Source organism: Hevea brasiliensis, chromosome 13, assembly GCF_030052815.1.
Source record: "Hevea brasiliensis isolate MT/VB/25A 57/8 chromosome 13, ASM3005281v1, whole genome shotgun sequence".
Lineage (NCBI taxonomy): Eukaryota > Viridiplantae > Streptophyta > Magnoliopsida > Malpighiales > Euphorbiaceae > Hevea > Hevea brasiliensis.
Genome location: NC_079505.1, coordinates 88,319,619 through 88,337,635, shown reverse-complemented (window position 1 = coordinate 88,337,635; position 18,017 = coordinate 88,319,619). Strand labels below are relative to the sequence as shown.

Here is an 18,017-nt window from a genome sequence, read left to right as displayed (position 1 = left end):
TGAAAATTTTCAAATAAAAATGACGATTCAAAAGGCCCAAAACTATCTGGTCTGATTCTGTTCTGGCTCAAAAGTGGAGGGAAACGGTTATGGGCCTGAACCGAACCGCGGCCTGCTAATTAGAGCAAAAAACATTGAACCTACCCCAAATATCCCTGGCCTAAGCAACCAGAGAAGCTGGAGCACAAGTAGGGATTACAAGCAGCAAAAGACAACATTGAATTTGGAACACATTTGAACAATTCCAGCACACGTAAAGCTGATATTGAATGGACAAATTTGCTCAGTTCCACGATAACATTATCCATACACCAATTGAAAGCAACATAAATGTTATCTCTTTTAACTAGGGTGTTGTTATAGACCTCTTTAGCCCATTTAGATTGGAGACAAGACAAACATTGATACACAACAGAAAGACAAAAATTAAAATGAATAGAAAAAGGGCTTCTCCTCACACGCGCCAGAAATCATTTAGCCCATGGCATACTTCTGGGTCCAGGTTCTTGCAGTTGTCTCATACTTGTTTCTGTCTGTCTTGTACATATGAGCAATCTCTGGCACTAAAGGATCATCAGGATTGGGATCCGTCAACAATGAACAAATTGAAAGCAACACCTATAAAATGAAAACAAATCTTTACAAATTGAAACCTAGCAATTTAGATATCAATCAGACAAGAAGGGAACTAACATCCACATTAAGTGAAAAATATGCTACACATTTACAAAAGTTGAAATTAACTGGATTTAGAATGGTGAATGTGATGACCAAAATATGCAACAAATCATCAACAAATATCAATGCTAAGATAGCTGTTATCCTATCCTTTGAAAGGGTAAATTTCTATTTTAAAGGGAGGTATCTTTTGCTAGCCTAAGGTTTCAATGAACATTGTAGTGAATAATAAAAATGACAAGGGAACCAGAACTATATGAGTTCTGTAGGTTGCATGGATGATATGATTCACTTAAACAATTCAATGATATGCTGAATAAATCACTAGTCCCTTTGTCTGCAGAAAGATTATGTCATCCATACAATGTCTTCTTGTGAGTTCCAGATCAAAGCTTTCAGAGTTATAGAACAAGAACCTTGGATATGGTTAATGCAGGGCTCCATTGCTCCTTCAAGATATCCAGACAAATGCTTCCATTGCTATTTATATTTGGGTGGAATACCTTTGTTCTGAATGCTACCTGTGAGATAAATCCATATAAAATCAATGACAACACATTTACACACAACAATGCTGTTAATACATAAGTGAAATACAATGTCACAAAAATTAGTAGTAAAATATGTCATAGATTAATTAATGTATATCATATATACACAAACTTCATTATGCGAGACAAATTTCTCTCTGCTCACGTTATATATGGGGATGACATAGAACAGGAGAGAATATATCTAATTCAGAGTACAAACAAATATCTTGATTAAATGAGAAATCTAGCATTACAAATTTACAAGTGAATGAAGAAATTCCAACTATTTTAAAAAATATGAAAAAGTTACATTGCAAGTAGAGTGCAAAGAACATACCTTGGGAGGCTTAAATGGATAATCCGGAGGGAAATGAATAGTAACTAGGAACACACCACCAGCATATGGACTGTCTGGAGGACCCATGATCGTTGCTTGCCAATGGAACATGTCTTCAGCAACAGGACCTGAAACATTTACAGAAATGAGGCAAACAAGAAAAATCAAAGATCTTAGAGCAGTCTTTGCACAGAAAGATAAACTGCCCTAAAAATGTGAAATTCGTTTTTTTTTTTTTTATAATTAGATTCAGAAAAAAAATGAAGAACGTGTGTTTGAGCATTAATTTGGAATATGGATACAAAACATGTAATTTCAAAAAAAAAAAAAAAAAAAAAACTCTTGAGATTTGATTGACCAGTTTATTTTCAATATCTTTTCAATATGTCATTATCACCCAAGCCAAAATACAATGTTAGTTTCTATCATAAAAAACCAATATCTTAACCATGATTAACTACAACAAATATTCAGTGGAATACATGCTTGGACAGTAAACAACACCAAGTTCCAATTCCCCACAAAAGACGCAAAACCATGGACAATAAATACTTTTCCATTTTACAAAATAATACTTTCCTCTAGACCTTGTCGACTCCTTAAGCAGGCCATGCTACGAATTAATACAACTATAACCGCTAAGAAATTTTTTTGAGAAAAAAAAAAATCATACAAAGACCCGAGCATAGAACTTGCAAATCGAATTCGAATCAGGAATAACAGGAGCGATCAAACAAAAAAGCGCGTAATAATAATAATAATAATAATAATAATAATAATAATAATAATAATGCAATACCAGCGCTGCATGATGTGGGAGGATCTTTCTGTAAATCCTTGAGTTCCTTCAAGATCCGCTTCGAAGCCATCTCAAAATCTGCGATTCAACGCTTAGATGCCCTCAGATCAAAGATCAAAACAAAAGCGAGCGCACAAATACACGGCTACAAAGGTCTATAGATACATATATATATATATAAAGAGGAAATCGAAGCGAAAATACCTGAGATGAAGAGAATATTGATCCTCCCCTGTGGATTACGGTAGCTTCTGGGTCGGTAGTATGATTATTATTTGAGAATTGAGAGGACACGGAGAGAACAATCAGCAAAAGAAAGAAAAGGAAATGGATGAGAGATTTAAGATCGGGTGAGGTAACGACTTTTATAAATGCCTGGGACCTCCTTCTGGTTCGATGGTTTCGACCCCTGGATTTGGGTTTGGGTTTTTCTCTTCTGTATTTGGTGGTCCCCCAACTTGGCGTTTTCTGTACGTAAAACCCATTTTTTCGCCGAAAGCCGCCGTCGAATCAATACTATTTTTTTTTTTTTTGTGTTGGTGGAAAATGGAAATTAATTTTGTTATTATTATTAATTTTGTCTATTATTTTGGATGGTGGAAATTGAAAATGGATACCGCGTTGTCGTCCATGGACGCTACGGTGTCGTGCAACGGGGGATTCGACTATCGAAACGAATACCGCGTTGTCGCGTGCTTTGTTTTAGCCGGGACGGCGTCAAATGTGACGGTGCACGGTTCTTTTTCTTTTTTCTTTTTTATTTTTAAAAGAAAAATGTCATCATTTGACCATTTCTTTCTATTTTAAACGTGTTTGACCAACGAAATTATCAAAATAACAAATATAAGTTTATTAAATAACAAATAATTCTATTTTGTTGAAGTCCAATAAAAACAAGTGAATATCTATTTGGACTGCTTGAAGCCAAAGAGAAAGAATCACAGAGAAATATGGAAGGAATTTGCAGAACTATAAACTCACTCAATAATGACTTCACGAAAGTAGCAATGAACATAAATTTATATATTTTCTCTAGTTCACCCTTGCAAGTAGCATCCTTCGCGAAATATTTTACCCTAATTTCAGTTTTTAAAATTAAAAAATCTTAAATTCCTGCTAAAAAAATTAAAAATGTTAAATTAAATTATAAATGTTAATTTAATTTTGAATTAATTTAATAATTATTTTTTTAATTTTCTTTTTTAATTAATTTAAATTAAATTTTGATTAATTTAATTTAAAGGAGAAATAATAATTTTAATTTAATTTAACTACATTAATCACGAGTCAAATTAGACTTTATTCGATTATAAACTCTCTAATTAAGATTTTAATAAATTATTAAAAATTACTTAATTTAATCAAATCCTAATAAGATTATTCGAATTCAAATATAGTGATATTTATAAATATTTCACTCGTTACCATTCAATTTCAAAGTCCAAACCATTTTGATAATTCATATGTTTATTCTTATAATTTCTTTTTCAACATAACTATTGCTTAAAATTAATTATATAATGAAATTACATGAATATTAGATCATCGTTACTGTGAAAAGATAAGATCAATTGTAGCACAAAACTGGTAGATGGAAAATTCTTGAAATAAATAAAAGTGGATAATATTAATATGTTTGCTAGAAAAATTACATAATATATACATAATACATACAATAATTTATGTATAATTAAAAATTATAAAATTATAAACGTTAAAATTTTTTAAAATATTAATAATTATAATAATTTATAAATCTTTATTAATTTATAATTTATTTATTATAAAATAAATCAAAGCTCCGCAATATAATTTATAGTCCGGCAGGTTGCCGCGTAGCGACGGAGAATCAACAATTGGAGACGGGCCTTGCCAACCCAAATGTGGGACCCAATAATTTGATGCGGCTAAGTGCGAGAATCCAGATCCACCATCTGGTGCGCAACGAACACCGCGGAGCAAGTTAGCCTCTACACCAGCCATCTTACTTTCCCAATATTCCAACTCACTCGGCCCTTTCCGATTCAGAGACTCGCCTATCGTGATTGTCCAATAATGAGGAAGTACAAGTCTAACCGGCGAGTCCAAATCGATGATTCCCAGTTGCCCAAGAACGATGGCGAAGATGGCGATGAGGGAGATGAGAGTAGAATGCGATTGAAACCGTCGGGAAGCAATGTGAGCGAAGATCAAGAGCCCTTCATGGGCATCAAGGTTCGAAGAAAAGCATCCCTTCATAGAGATGTAAGAGGAGACTACATCGACGTGCCTTCGAATCCATATTTGATGAAGATTTTGCAAAAGCAAGGTTAGATTGAATTGTGTAATTTGATGATTATTTGATAATTGATTGTGGGTTCTTAGTTTTTGTTTTTCTATTAGTACTTTTAGAGGTCTTATTAACATTCAGTTGCTTGTTTAAGTTCGTTTTATTTCCAGATTTTAGGCTAAAAATGATGGCAATTGATGGGATCAATGAAATTATCCTTACTATCGAAGTACATATGAATTGAAATGATTTAGAAAAATTTGGGGTCCTAGAAATTGGTCAATTTCAAAATTTGGGTGGTCTAATTGTTATCAATAGTTACTTTTCTAGTTGCACTTTAACTTCAAGAATCTGCGTAGGTGCATAAGCTTTGGTCCTTCTCATGTTGTGCAATGCATGCAGATTACTCCATGGTTCTCATATATTTTTACATCTTTTTTTTTTTTTTTTTTTGGGAAATATCGTTCTAAAGTCTCATTTGAGAAAGAATGCTAGTTTGCTATTACCTTAATAGTGAAAAGAACGTCCCCTTTAATTTAGACGATGTATGGAGAAGTTTTGTATCGATCATAATTATTCAATTTTTGTGAGAGAGGATGATGGAGAGGAAGAAGTAACTGAGTGGATCTCATGGGATCACTGTGTCCATCAGAAGTGGAGCTAGAAAATTGTTAAACAAGAATTTTTTTTTTTATTTTTTAAATTTAAGGATGCAAATGCTTTAAAAATTTATTGAATATACAATGAAAAATAAGGGCTCTAATATTTCGCATACTTATATCATATAAAACAATGTAAATTATTTTAAGGGGGGACAATAACTAAAATGAAATAAATTTTTCATGGTGTATATATTTATATAGGAGAAAATTTTAGTAAGGTTAGAAGCCATGGATCCCACTTGTCCCCCCTCCCTCTGCCCTCGGTGCCCATCCTACCTTTATTTCCAAACACAAATTGGAACAAACTCAAGCCAAATTGAAAGGAACATGCACATAAAAAATTAGGAGTTTTTTTCTTTGATGATCTATTGCATCTGTGGCAGTACATAATAGAAGATTCGATCCCTTTGTGAGGAAGCAGATCTCAGGGACAATCTGATTATTTTTCTAAATTGTTCTCCATTTGATTTTTGCAGGTGACAACCAAGTTCTCTTTGCTGATAAAGTATTGAAATTCACTAGTTCAGGGAAGATGAAACGGCGTATATTATTAATAACGGACTTTGCCATTTATATTGTTGACCCGGATACTGATACACTTAAACGGCGTATAGCATTGGCGGCTGTGGAGAAAATGTTTTTGAGTGAATTAAGTGATAATTTCTTTGCAATCATCATTCCAACTGAGTATGATGTACTTATGGCCAGTACACGAAAGACAGAAATTGTCGGAGTGTTAGTTGAAGCTACAAAGAGTTCATCTGACTATGAACTTGAGGTGGTTTTCTCCAATAGGTAAAAGAAATCCGTTGATATCAGTTGTGATTCGTAATGTTATTATTTAATGTTTTACTTCTTAGGGTTTTCACAAGTGGCTACACAATGGATGCTTTTTGCAAGGGCAGAGGGTTAATATTATTGATCCTTATGGGCACATTATGTTCATGATATATATATATATATATATATATATATATATATATATATATATTTTGGGTAGTGCTTGATATAGTTGCCTTATAGCGTAGGAATATTGGGTATGAGCCTTTTTGCGAGGCCTCTGCCACTGACTTTGTAGCCAGTTTGTTACATGTATTTGTGAGCGTGTTTAGACCAGAGGAGTGCCAATTGAAGATAAGTTGAGAGAAGGGAGATTGAGGTGGTTTGGTCATGTGAAGCGTAGACATACGGAGTCTCCAGTTAGACAAGTAGAGCACATTAGGTTAGAGGATAGAAAGAAAAAGAGGGGTAGACCTAAATTAACTTGGAGGAGAGTAGTACAACATGACCTAGAAGCATTACACATTTCTGAGGATTTAACCCAAAATCGTTCAGAGTGGAGAAAGCGAATCCATATAGCCGACCCCAAATTTTTTGGATAAAGGCTTAGTTGAGTTGAGTTGAGTTGAGTTTAGACTAGAGGAATTAGTTATGATCAGAAAGGGATAGAGACGTGTTCTTAGATAAGAGGAACTGAAAAATGTTTGCTTCGGGGACAGTACTTATTTGGCCTCAAAGCACAAGCAAAATTATGAGATATATGTGAATGTTATTGCTCAAAGACATCATTGCTAGAAGTACTGTCTAAATTTGTTCTGTGGTTCTTACTTGATTGATAACGGCACTTATCTTTACAGTTTCGAGTATCATGCAGCTGCTGAATTGGTGAAGGAAGTTCAATTTGAGGAAGTCGAAGGTCAGTAATGCTATGCTCTGAAAATTTCTCCCTTGTTTTTTTTTGTACTGAAAATTATTGCTCCAACTACTATGACTAGGACGTAGCTACAACTTGTGCTATTAATTTATCATGTCTTAATTCTGGGTTGTTTAAACTCCTAAAGCCTCATTATCGTCATCATTGTCATCTCTCTCTCCCTCTCTCTCTCTCTCTCTGTGTGATTTCAGGTGGTGTTAAAACTAGAATTGTGAGGAAGTGAGTTGCAGCTAGTACATGCCTTCATACGTTTGTAGACTATGCAGGGGAGCGGCATCTTTCATTGTAAAGACACAGGATCATTAAGATTCATTGCATTGTGTGTGAGGGTACTCAGCATCAAGGCCAATCCCAATGAAAATTTAGCTTTGTTGTTCCTTTAGTGTTTCGTTTTTTGGTGGGCGTAATTCTTTATAGTAAAAGAATGATGATTTTTCAATACGAAACCAACTCCACACGAATGTGTGAAATGAGACTCTATGGATGTTCACAAATAATATAAAAGATGTTTTGTATGCTGATTCTTTGGAATTTCAGTTGGGTCCTACAAATTGCTTCGGGGGCTGGGGCTGGGCTTGAAAGCCAATTGCTCCAAGCCTTTTATGTAAGTTTTATAAAAGTAATATGGCGAAGAGGGGAGGGAATAGTCAGTCTTAAGGGATGCTAGCATCCAGCAAAACAGAAACCATAATTCCAATGGAAGAGTTTAGATATAGACCTGATCCGAGGGTTGTAGCATAGACTTGCAACTTAACAAATTGCTTATTAGTAACTTGATCCTGAGACATTTTCCATACCTATGCATGTGCCATTTTTTTTCCTCTAGCTTTTGAAGAGATTCACATTTATACTGCTCTTGAACAGTTGATTGTTAGTCACGTTTATGAGTCAAATTGCATAACCAGTCTGGGAATTAGTAGCTGAGGTCCTGTTTTTTTTTTAACTGTTAGATATAATTGATAATTGTTAGTTGATACTTGATAATAGTTAATTTATGTTAAGTATTTAATAAAATTATATTTAATTGATGCTGTTGATATGTAAATTGATTAATAGGGACATATCTCATATAATTTATTTTATTATTAAAACAAATATAAAATTATAAATTTATTATATTATATTATTATTATATTAAATATATAATTATTAATTTAATATATTATATTATTAAAATAAATATATAATTATTGATTTAATATATTATATTATTTATTTTATTATTGAAATAAATATATAATTATTGATTTATTATATTATATTGTTTATTTTATTATTAAAATAAGAAAATAATTAAATTCTTTAAAAAATAATTAAATAACTTTAAAAATGTGGTTATAAAATAATAAAGTAATTATTATTGTTCATAAAGAAAAAAAACTTATACCTAATTTTATGTTATTAGATGTAAAAAAATGTATTATTTCATAACAAATAAGCATTTTATATTTTATATTATTAATAAAAAAATATGTTAATAAAGTTGTAATATGCTGATTAAGATGTTAAGATTAAAAATAAAAAAAAATAAAAGTATTAATAATATTAATTTTTGAATGAGAAATAGTTTTAAAAATAAAATTGATATAATCATATCAGTTATCCATCAATTATCGACTCTATTATTTTAAACTTATCACACACTCTAAAACCAAACACTCCCTTGATCGGTTTGGGTAAATTTTGGTAGGTAGTAATGAATCTGGACCTCACAATTCTTCACATGCACGTGCACACAAGGCACAAACAGACGCATGAAGATATTAATTTGGTTGCATTAGGTAGCAAGTAGACTCTACATGCGTAACATAACAATTAAGTCCTGACTAGATGAGACAATAGCAAGATCCCAAGTTGTTTTTTGACACGATTTGGGTTAGGTAGTGCGGTAGCTAAACTAATCTCAGTACTTTGTGTCATAAATATAAAGATACAGTAGCAGCTTAACTAATCACAAATTGAAATTGTGAAAATAATAAATTCATATCACGACAACTATTAGCAGGACACAAGAATCTCACTGTGGAGGTGGAGCAGAAGTGGAAGCTACGTCTGCAGCCTAGTGTTGGGGTTGAAACTGCAATTTCTAAATTAGTTCAAGAGGATGGTGGGTTTTCAGGACTCCGTCGTCGAATGTCCTCCACCATTTTCACTACATCAGTCATTTTTAATCTCTGCTCTGGCATCCTCACCACACAATTCATTCCTATTTGTAACATTTCTACCATTTCCTCCTCAATGTTGGGGTACCTTAAAAGTTCAATGTCAAATACTTCAGCAGTCCATTCCTCCCTTACGACAGAATGCACCCACCTCGCCAAGTGAACAACCTCGTCCCCACCTGTGGAATGTATAGGGGATTTTCCAGTCAGAAGCTCAAGCAGCAAGACCCCAAAACTGTAGACGTCGGAAGCATGAGTTGCTTTCCTAGAGTCTGTTACTTCTGGGGCACGGTACCCTGCAGTCCTCATTCCCAGTGGGGGCATTGGGCTCATCAATGCAGCCAAACCAATATCTGAAATGCAGCCATATCCCTTAGAATTGAGGAAAATGTTTGAGGCTTTTATGTTTCCATGGACTAGTTTGCCACTGTTCTGTTTGTGGATATGAGCAATGCCCCTCGCTGCACCAATTGCAATTTTCAGCCTCGTTTCCCAGTCCAAAGGAATCCTGCCTTCCCCTCTATTACCTGCAAAATTTGATAGGCATTTTCTATCAGTAACGTTTCTGACTTTCTGCAGCCTGCAGCTTGAGTAACTTCTTCTATCATTAGCAATGTTACACATTGTGACTTGGGAGGATTAGCAAACACGTAATGCACATAAAGCAACATTAATTCTATAATTGAAGGCATGCAAATGAGTTCAAAAAGAAAAATATTTATAGAGGAAAATAGGTAAACCAGCTGAGGTAAAGATTATAAAAAAAAAAAGGGCTTTTGACATACCATGTAGCATTGCAGAAACACTCCCCTGCTCATGGTAATCACTCACTGTAAGTTTCTCATCCTTTGAATAGTAATATGCCCTTAGCGCAGATACATTTGGGTGCCTAATACTTCCAATCACTTCCATCTGTTGCTCAAACTCTTTTTTAGCCACCGGCACTTCCTTCAATCTCTTCACCACCACTGTGGTTGCGTCCTCAAGAGCTGCCTTGTAAGTTGTCCCAAAAGTTCCCTTCCCAAGCACTTCAGCGGATGCTCTCAACAAGTCCTCCAAGTCAAATGCAAGATTACAACCTTCAAAGAATACAAGCCCGTTATTCTTATCTTGACTCTCTGAAACATTTTTCTTCAAAGACCCCTCTTTCTTTTGTAACTTCGTTGGTAATCCACCTTCCTTGTCTTTCTTCGAATAGCAGCAAACCATCAGAAGAGCAATAACTACAAACCCTAGAAAGCAGCCGCCTATTACAATCCCCAATATTGCGGGTTCACTTAGTTTCTTGGTTTTCTTTTGTGGTTGAGGACTTGGTGGCTCAAGTGGAAGGGCTGGAGGAAGGGCAGTTTCTGATGAAAGGTTGTTACCAGAAAATGCCCAACCTGGAAATCTCAGAAGAGACCGAGGAACGCTTCCAGTGAGATTATTGTTGGTTAAATTTAGAGATTGCAAACTAGGAACATTAATATCAGGAATAACACCAGAAAGAAAGTTGTTAGCGAGATTTAAAGAAGTGAGGTGTGTCAAATTTGACACTGAAGTTGGAATGCTTCCATTAAACCCATTATTGGAGAGATCAAGAATTGAAAGATTCTTCCACATTGAGAAATCCGAAGGCAATGGGCCTGAGAAGTTGTTGAATTGAAGATAAAGGCCGGTCAAGTTTCCAAGTTTGGAGAAATCGGAAGGGAAAGAACCCGATATACCATTCAATCTGAGGCTCAGGATCTGAACTGCCGACAGGCGACTAAGAGTGTTTGGCGGGATTGGGCCTTGAATTCCCTCTCCAGGCAACCTGAGGGCTATAACTCTAGAATTATCACCGTTACAGGTCACTCCTCTCCACTCCCTGCATACTGAAGAGTTCTGCTTCCAATTGAGAGAATGCAAGTAATGAATATTGTGAAGGAAATCTAGTAAAGCTTGTTTATCTTCAACTGGCTCTGCAAGGGCGGAAAAAGAAACTGCTCCAAAGAAGAGAATTACAGAGAAAATGAACAGGAGGTTCATTTTCATGCTTGTTTCCCTCAGCCAGAGTGAAAAATCCAGCAGTGGAAGCAAAATTGAGATTGAAGAGCCAAGTATCTAATACAATTCCTGGTTAAGTCTACATGAATTTGGGTAAAAGATGAATCAGAATTAGCAATAGAAGAAGAAAAAAGATTACATAATGGTTGAATGTTGATTGTCATTTGCAGTAGTAGAGATATTTCTTGTTAATTTTCTAAAAGAGTATGATTCCTAGGACTTTATTAGGAGCCTCAGGTCAGAATTAGCAACTTAACCATGATTAGAAAACATGGAGTTATTCGTTGACTTTTAGAGCACTCTTTTACCTAAACTATTTTGCTTGTTGGGACAAACATAAATAAATAGAAAATAATCCAAAATTTCCACGCCTAATCCTATGCACGAGTCATCAATCATTTTCTTTCATTTTCTCAGAAACCAAACCGAAAGCAAAATACAAGACCCAAAAGAAAGCAGCACATGATGATAGTTGTTTACAGAAAATCTACTTACATACGAAATGCAGATTGCATCAAGACTTGCAAAAGATCCACAAGCAGCCATCTCTCTCTCTCAGGTATGCGTGCGTCCAAGAAAAAAGAAACTGACAAGAATATTGAAGGAGAAAGAAGCAACTACATTCTTGAGAGACCAAAAAAAGAAAGAATAGTGGGAGAATGGAATGATCGTTCTTGACAACGATAAAAGATGATCATAAATGATGATTGTTATGAGCTGTTTTTGCTTCGGAGAGCAGCATCACATGCAAGAAACTATTAGATAATCATAGAAAAGCAAATAAATAATCAAGAAAAAATATATATCATATCGCACGAACAGGAGGGGTGCATACGGAGACAAACACTAAGCGATACGTGTTATTAAAGTAGACGACTTGATTTAGCAATACGTAGTTGTCATGGTAGCGGTAAATGTTGGGCTATTCAATATAAGGTATATTTAAGCAATTTTAAATTAAATATTTATATTAAGATTAATTTATTTATTATTTTAATTATATATATATATATATATATATTAAAGTTTACAAATATGAGATAAAACTTATTTAGTTTAAACTCTGACAGGAAGTCATAGTAACATGTAAGTTACATTTTGATATTTGAAAGAATTACATCTTTGAATTTAAAAAAAAAAATTAAGATAAAATATTAATTAAACAATAAATAAAATTTTACACTTTTTTAAAATTTATTTAACCAAATAACTTCAATAAAATAAGGCCTAAATGAACCTACTAATCAATAAATAAATGCCCACCTACGGCCTTTAATGAAATTCTTATCTTTGAAAGAGCAGAAAAAAATTTCGACCAATAATGCGAAACCTACAATTTTAGGCGAAAACCACATTTTTAATGAAATGCCCCATGAAAATGAATATAAATTAATGAACACATGCCCCAAGGGCCCCCATTCTACCTTGCTAACAACCAAAACAGTGACGTTTATCCATGAAAATTAAATATATTAATTTGTTTTCACAGGCTAGCACTGCTTATATATAATTAAGGTTTTTTTTTTTCTTAAATATTTTTAAATATATAATATTTAAAATTATACTTAAATTATAGGAACTTTAAAATAATTAAACAAATTTCTTATAAAAAAACTATGTATTCATAAATAAGAGAAATATGGCTACGATTGATAAGTTGTTCGTGTTCCTTATTTTTTCAAAGATGCAATGAAATTAAGAATTGCAATTACTTTGTTTAATTGATTTTTCTTGCCTTTGCTTATTAAATTTCATGTTCAAGTTGCTTTCTTTGGGGCATGGATTTCATGCATTTTCCTTGGTTTGGACGAAATTCTTTATTCATTAAAAAAATAACAATAACCTATTAATTAGATGAAAATATTATGAACGTTATCATAAAAATTAAATTCATTACATGCAATATATGGTAATTGTGAAAATTATTATATTTAAATATGAATTTAATTAATAATTTTAATAGTTAATGATAAAAAATTTATCTTAAATGTATTCATATCTTTGAAGGGTGTGCAGAGAAATCATCAAACCAATCAACTATACCAACCCGAATAAATTTAAATTAAAATTAGTAATTTTATATATTTAAATATTAGTTATGATTTGAAAATAATTACAAATCAAATTTTCAGTTTGGATTTTGGATTAACCTAGTAAAAATCGAACACAAACTAAATATATATATAAAACAAGTAAATAATTTTATTTCATTTTTTATTTTTATTTATTTTTATTGAGTAATACATCTTAAGTTAATATTTTATTTTTTAATTAATGTATAATAATATGATAAGAGTTGAATTATAAAAGTTTAAAAAACATTAAAACAAGTAAAAATTACCCAAACTGAATCCAATCCAATTAATATGAAAATTGAACATATATATTGTAGTTTAATTCATTGGTTTTTGTCACGACCCAACCTATGGGCCGGACCCTGGGCCAGCCTAAGCCCCCGAGGCCGTAGTAAGCCTAACTATTCACTAACCCAACTCTAAGGTCCATTTGGGCCCAATATCAAGAAATCAACCAAACGGAGTCCGGCTAAAAAGTGGACCTTTCAACGGGGAGTTTTTTATTCACCCGACCTGTAAACAAAATATATCATCAATTGGGGAGCTCAGCTCACCCTCCACATACTCATATCAACATAAAGATAAATGGGAGCTCAGCTCCCTCATCCAGTCCATCAAGCATGCATATAGTAATTTTACAGGTCTACATAACAATTTATATTACAGACCCGAATCAATTAATATTTTTAACACATGCGGAAATTCTATGAGTAAGTAAAATTACACAAATATTGATAAACAACCTGCGAAGGAGAAAAGCAGGTTAACCACAATAAAATCCTCCTGTAGCCTGAAAAAATAATATTGAGCAGAGTGAGTGTTACTCGAGAGTAACATATCAATTTTAACCATAATCTCTATAACTATCTAAAACTAATGCACCCTGTAGAGTGAAATACAATACCAACAATAATTTCACATCATAACATCAAAAAGGCAATTTGGAGCACTCACACATCCAGTAATATCAATCATAATATATATGGGAGCTGATCCCCTATACAGCTCTCTTAATTCCAACTGTGCCAGCGAAGAACTCAGCTCGGACTTCCACTTAATAACCAAATCGGGGTCCCAGCGAATAACTCAAGTCGTGTCTACTCCGAAGGACCGGGTCCCAGCGAAGATCTCAAACTGTGTCTACCCGTCCTATCCATAGTCCACACCACATCACACGCACGCCAACGCACGCACACTGCTCCAAATTACCACAACAACATACATGGCACTTTCACAGTTACGAATGCAACATAAATCGTGCCTAAAGTTTATCTATGTAGATATATGCATATAAGTGATGCATGGGCATGCTTGAACATATAATAATAGTGAAATTACAATTAAAATTAATATTTTACTCACAGACTAGACAACGGTCACTGTGGCGGCTGGGCGGAGGAAGAAGGCTGTCCCGGCTCACCTGACAATTACATTACAATTATTTAATACAAATGACTCAATACAAATCAAGAAAAGACCAAATACGTCCTAAGTCGTGCCGAAAATCTGGCAGAGTCTCCCCTATACCTAGGACCTACCCAACCTGCAAAAGGGCTCAAAACACACTTCTATATTCGCAACTCATATATCCACAATTCAATCACATCACACAGCCCCTCCTGGGCCCATCAAATCAGTCATCCATCACAATATGTAAAATTTCAATTTAGTCCTTATAATTGATCATTTTTGCAAAAACTACCCAAACAAGCTCTAAAAATTCTAAAACTTTGCCCCGCAGTCCTTAGAAATATTACTAGGCTATTGCAAAAAGAATCATAATTTTTTGAGCTACCACGAATATTTTATGAATTTTTAATCCTATTTAAGCACTAGAAAATTATGAAAAAGCAAGGTTCGGGTTTACCTTTGCCGATTCTGACTTGGGGAACGCGCTCGGGACGTCTAACAATGGGGGGGGGTAGCCAAAACCTTGGTCCAATTCGGAGACTTCTCCGGTAACTGGTCTGTCTGGCCGAAAATTTATAGACCTGGATAACTGTCGAATTTCCGCGAATTGAGGATACCTACACGAAGCCCACAACACGGGGGTTAGTACATAAATTTTTCAGAATTTTCTAAACTCATTTAATTCTCGAAAAAATACTGCGAAGTTCCATGGGACCCATCGAAAAACGGTGTCGGAAAATTTCAAAATTTATGTCGCCGCGAAGCTCTCGATGAGTGGAGCACTCTGGTACTCTCGGTTTTCTCGTGGAGTTTACGGTTTGTGAGAAATCTAGCCCAAAAGTCAAAATGGGCTAAAACTTCCCGGGCAAAAATTGGACAAACCGCTTGATGGATTTCGGTGTTCTTGGTGTCTATGGAAAGCTCTCGACGAGTAGATGAGTTTAGACACAAGATCCGGTCCTATTGGTGGCCGGATCTGCCGAATTTTGGCCGGGAAGATGAACGGTCGCATGCGCGTGAGTGTCGCTTCAGGAGCCGTTTTTTGGCGTTCCAGGAGGCGGTCGGCCGTGGGGGAGGGGTGAGGCGGCGCGCCGACGAGCTGGGGTGGCAGAGAAGGTGGCGGCGCGGCAAGGGGAGGAGGGAGGAGAGAGAAAAAGAGAGAGAAAGGGAGAGGGGTCGGGACGCACGAGGAGGAAGAAGGAAGAAAAAGAAAGGGCAGGTCCGATTCGACCGGTCCGATCCGGTCCGGTTCGATTCAGTCGGTTCGATTCAGAATACAAAATTTTGAAATTTTACTCTGCCTCGGGACCGAAAACGAGGTCCAAAAATTCTGAAAAAATTCCAGAAAACTCACAAAAATTCGTAGACTCCAAATATATTTTTAGTTTTGCCACGTGGTCTTTAAATAAATTTTTAAAAATCATCAAAGTTTATATTTTCGGAAAATCGAACCCGATTTTTAAAATCCGAAAATTCTCAAATAATTACTTAAAATTTAAATAAAATTAAAATATCAATAATACTCATAAAATAATAAAATTTAAAATTTTTGGGGTGTTACATTCTTCTCCCCTTACAGAAAATTCATTCTTGAATTTTATACAAGGCAGAATAAAGTACAATATTACACATTGAACAGATAAGGGTACTTGCTACGCATGTCCCGTTCTGACTCCCAGGTACACTCTTCCACTGAATGACTCCTCCACAAAACCTTAACCATAGGGATCTGTTTTGATCTTAGCTGTCTCACTTGGTAGTCCACTATGGCTACAAGTTGCTCCTTAAATGTCAAGTTCTCTTTTAACTCTATTACATCCAGCTGTAGTACATGAGAAGGATCTGGAATGTATTTCCTGAGTATGGATATGTGAAATACGGGATGAACGTGAGAAATGTTGGGTGGTAGCTCCAACCGGTAGGCAACTGCTCCAACTCTATCAGTAACCTCAAAAGGTCCGATATACCGAGGTGTCAACTTGCCCTTATTTCCAAATCTCATGACTCCCTTCATTGAAGAAACCTTCAGGAATACATAGTCGCCCACTGCAAACTCCACATCCCTCCGTCTGGGGTCTGCATAACTCTTCTGCCTACTGAAAGCTGTTTTCAATCGTTCTCTGATTAAAGGAACCATCTCTGAAGTGTACTACACTAAGTCTACATCATGCACCTTCGCTTCTCCCATTTCCGTCCAACACAGAGGAGACCTACACTTTCTTCCATATAGTGCCTCATAGGGTGTCGTCCCTATGCTGGAATGGTAACTGTTGTTGTAGGCAAACTCCACCAAAGCTAGTTGATCATCCCATTGACCTCCAAAATCCAAAACACTCATGCGAAGCATGTCTTCCAGTGTTTGGATTGTCCTCTCGGACTGTCCGTCTGTCTGAGGGTGGAAAGCAGTACTAAAGTTCAACTGTGTGCCAAGTGCCTCCTACAACTTTCTCCAAAACTGAAAAGTGAACTGGGGTCCTCTGTCAGATATTATGGAAGCAGGAACTCCATTTAATCTGACTATTTCTCGAATGTAGAGTCGGGCGTACTGTGCCACAGAATATGTAGTCTTCACAGGCAATAAGTGAGCTGATTTGGTTAGACGGTCTACAATTACCCATATCGAATCATATCCTCGTGTGGTACGAGGCAACCCAGTCACAAAATCCATAATGATCATTTCCCACTTTCATTCTGGGATAGGGAGCTCTTGCAGCTTCCCTGACGGTCTCTGGTGTTCAAACTTCACCTTCTGACAAGTCAAGCACTTGGACACAAAGTCTGCTATGTGTCTCTTCATGCCATTCCACCAATAGCTATCTTTCACATCATGGTACATCTTGGTGGAACCTGGGTGGACATTGTACAGTGTATAGTGTGCCTCTCGCATGATTTCATCTCTGAGATTGTCCACATCGGGCACACATATCCTAGAACATTGCACTAGGGTGCCATCATTGGCAAATCCAAACTCGCCACCTTCACCCTGTTGTACTCTTTCTATGATTTTCATCAATTGTTGGTCTCTGTGCTGGGAAACTCTAACTCTGTCTCTCAAGTCTAGCCTCACTGAAAAATGAGCCAACAATACCCCCTCATCCAACAGATCTAGGATTAAACCTTGATCCATCAACTCATGTACTTCCTGAATCAACGGTCTCTTCTCTACTGAAATGTGCGCCAAACTGCTAGAAGATTTTCTGCTCAAAGCATCTGCTACAACATTGGCCTTCCCAGGGTGGTACTGGATGGTGCAATCATAGTCTTTCAGAAGCTCCATCCATCTCCTCTGTCTCAAGTTTAAATCCCTTTGTTGGAAGATGTACTTCAAACTCTTGTGGTCGGTGTATATC

The 18,017-nt window shown here is 35.4% G+C and overlaps 3 protein-coding genes across 7 annotated transcripts; 1 reads left to right on the top strand and 2 right to left on the bottom strand.

Moving 5' to 3' along the window:
- Window positions 1-233: 233 nt before the first annotated feature.
- On the bottom strand, window positions 234-2,768 carry LOC110646656 (SUMO-conjugating enzyme UBC9). The gene is made up of 5 exons (XM_021800173.2): window positions 2,552-2,768; window positions 2,348-2,425; window positions 1,549-1,676; window positions 1,095-1,199; window positions 234-618 (listed from the first exon to the last, which is right to left on the bottom strand). Exons 2-5 carry the CDS (start codon window positions 2,415-2,417, stop codon window positions 475-477), a joined length of 447 nt encoding a protein of 148 aa, XP_021655865.1. The 5' UTR covers window positions 2,418-2,425; window positions 2,552-2,768; the 3' UTR covers window positions 234-474.
- Window positions 2,769-4,167: 1,399 nt separating this feature from the next.
- Window positions 4,168-7,507, top strand: LOC110646644 (uncharacterized). 4 transcript variants are annotated; one of them, XM_058132764.1, is made up of 4 exons: window positions 4,168-4,655; window positions 5,755-6,056; window positions 6,933-6,974; window positions 7,184-7,507. In XM_058132764.1, the coding sequence occupies exons 1-3, from the start codon at window positions 4,403-4,405 to the stop codon at window positions 6,945-6,947; spliced, it is 570 nt and encodes a 189-aa protein (XP_057988747.1). In that variant the 5' UTR covers window positions 4,168-4,402; the 3' UTR covers window positions 6,948-6,974; window positions 7,184-7,507. The 4 variants fall into 4 exon arrangements, with proteins under 4 accessions (XP_057988747.1, XP_057988746.1, XP_021655855.2 ...); XM_058132763.1 differs by having other exon boundaries at window positions 6,916-6,974; XM_021800163.2 differs by having other exon boundaries at window positions 5,755-6,073.
- A 1,234-nt stretch (window positions 7,508-8,741) lies between these two features.
- Window positions 8,742-11,950, bottom strand: LOC110646638 (probable inactive receptor kinase At4g23740). 2 transcript variants are annotated; one of them, XM_021800142.2, is made up of 3 exons: window positions 11,678-11,950; window positions 9,940-11,261; window positions 8,742-9,681 (listed from the first exon to the last, which is right to left on the bottom strand). In XM_021800142.2, the coding sequence occupies exons 2-3, from the start codon at window positions 11,168-11,170 to the stop codon at window positions 9,089-9,091; spliced, it is 1,824 nt and encodes a 607-aa protein (XP_021655834.2). In that variant the 5' UTR covers window positions 11,171-11,261; window positions 11,678-11,950; the 3' UTR covers window positions 8,742-9,088. The 2 variants fall into 2 exon arrangements, with proteins under 2 accessions (XP_021655834.2, XP_057988745.1); XM_058132762.1 differs by lacking the exon at window positions 11,678-11,950 and having other exon boundaries at window positions 9,940-11,433.
- Between the last annotated feature and the right edge of the window lie 6,067 nt (window positions 11,951-18,017).

What these genes read in the sequence shown, in the direction of transcription:
- LOC110646656 (XM_021800173.2), bottom strand. Translation starts at nt 2,417, where the DNA reads ATGGCTTCGAAGCGGATCTTGAAGGAACTCAAGGATTTACAGAAAGAT. An exon ending in TCCCACATCATGCAGCGCTG is followed by an intron (nt 1,677 to 2,347) that starts GTATTGCATTAT and finishes TAAATGTTTCAG; the next exon opens with GTCCTGTTGCTGAAGACATG. An exon ending in ATCCATTTAAGCCTCCCAAG is followed by an intron (nt 1,200 to 1,548) that starts GTATGTTCTTTG and finishes TTTATCTCACAG; the next exon opens with GTAGCATTCAGAACAAAGGT.
- LOC110646644 (XM_021800155.2), top strand. Translation starts at nt 4,403, where the DNA reads ATGAGGAAGTACAAGTCTAACCGGCGAGTCCAAATCGATGATTCCCAG. An exon ending in GAGGTGGTTTTCTCCAATAG is followed by an intron (nt 6,074 to 6,915) that starts GTAAAAGAAATC and finishes TTATCTTTACAG; the next exon opens with TTTCGAGTATCATGCAGCTG. An exon ending in TCAATTTGAGGAAGTCGAAG is followed by an intron (nt 6,975 to 7,183) that starts GTCAGTAATGCT and finishes GTGTGATTTCAG; the next exon opens with GTGGTGTTAAAACTAGAATT.
- LOC110646638 (XM_021800142.2), bottom strand. Translation starts at nt 11,170, where the DNA reads ATGAAAATGAACCTCCTGTTCATTTTCTCTGTAATTCTCTTCTTTGGA. An exon ending in TGTTTCTGCAATGCTACATG is followed by an intron (nt 9,682 to 9,939) that starts GTATGTCAAAAG and finishes CAAATTTTGCAG; the next exon opens with GTAATAGAGGGGAAGGCAGG.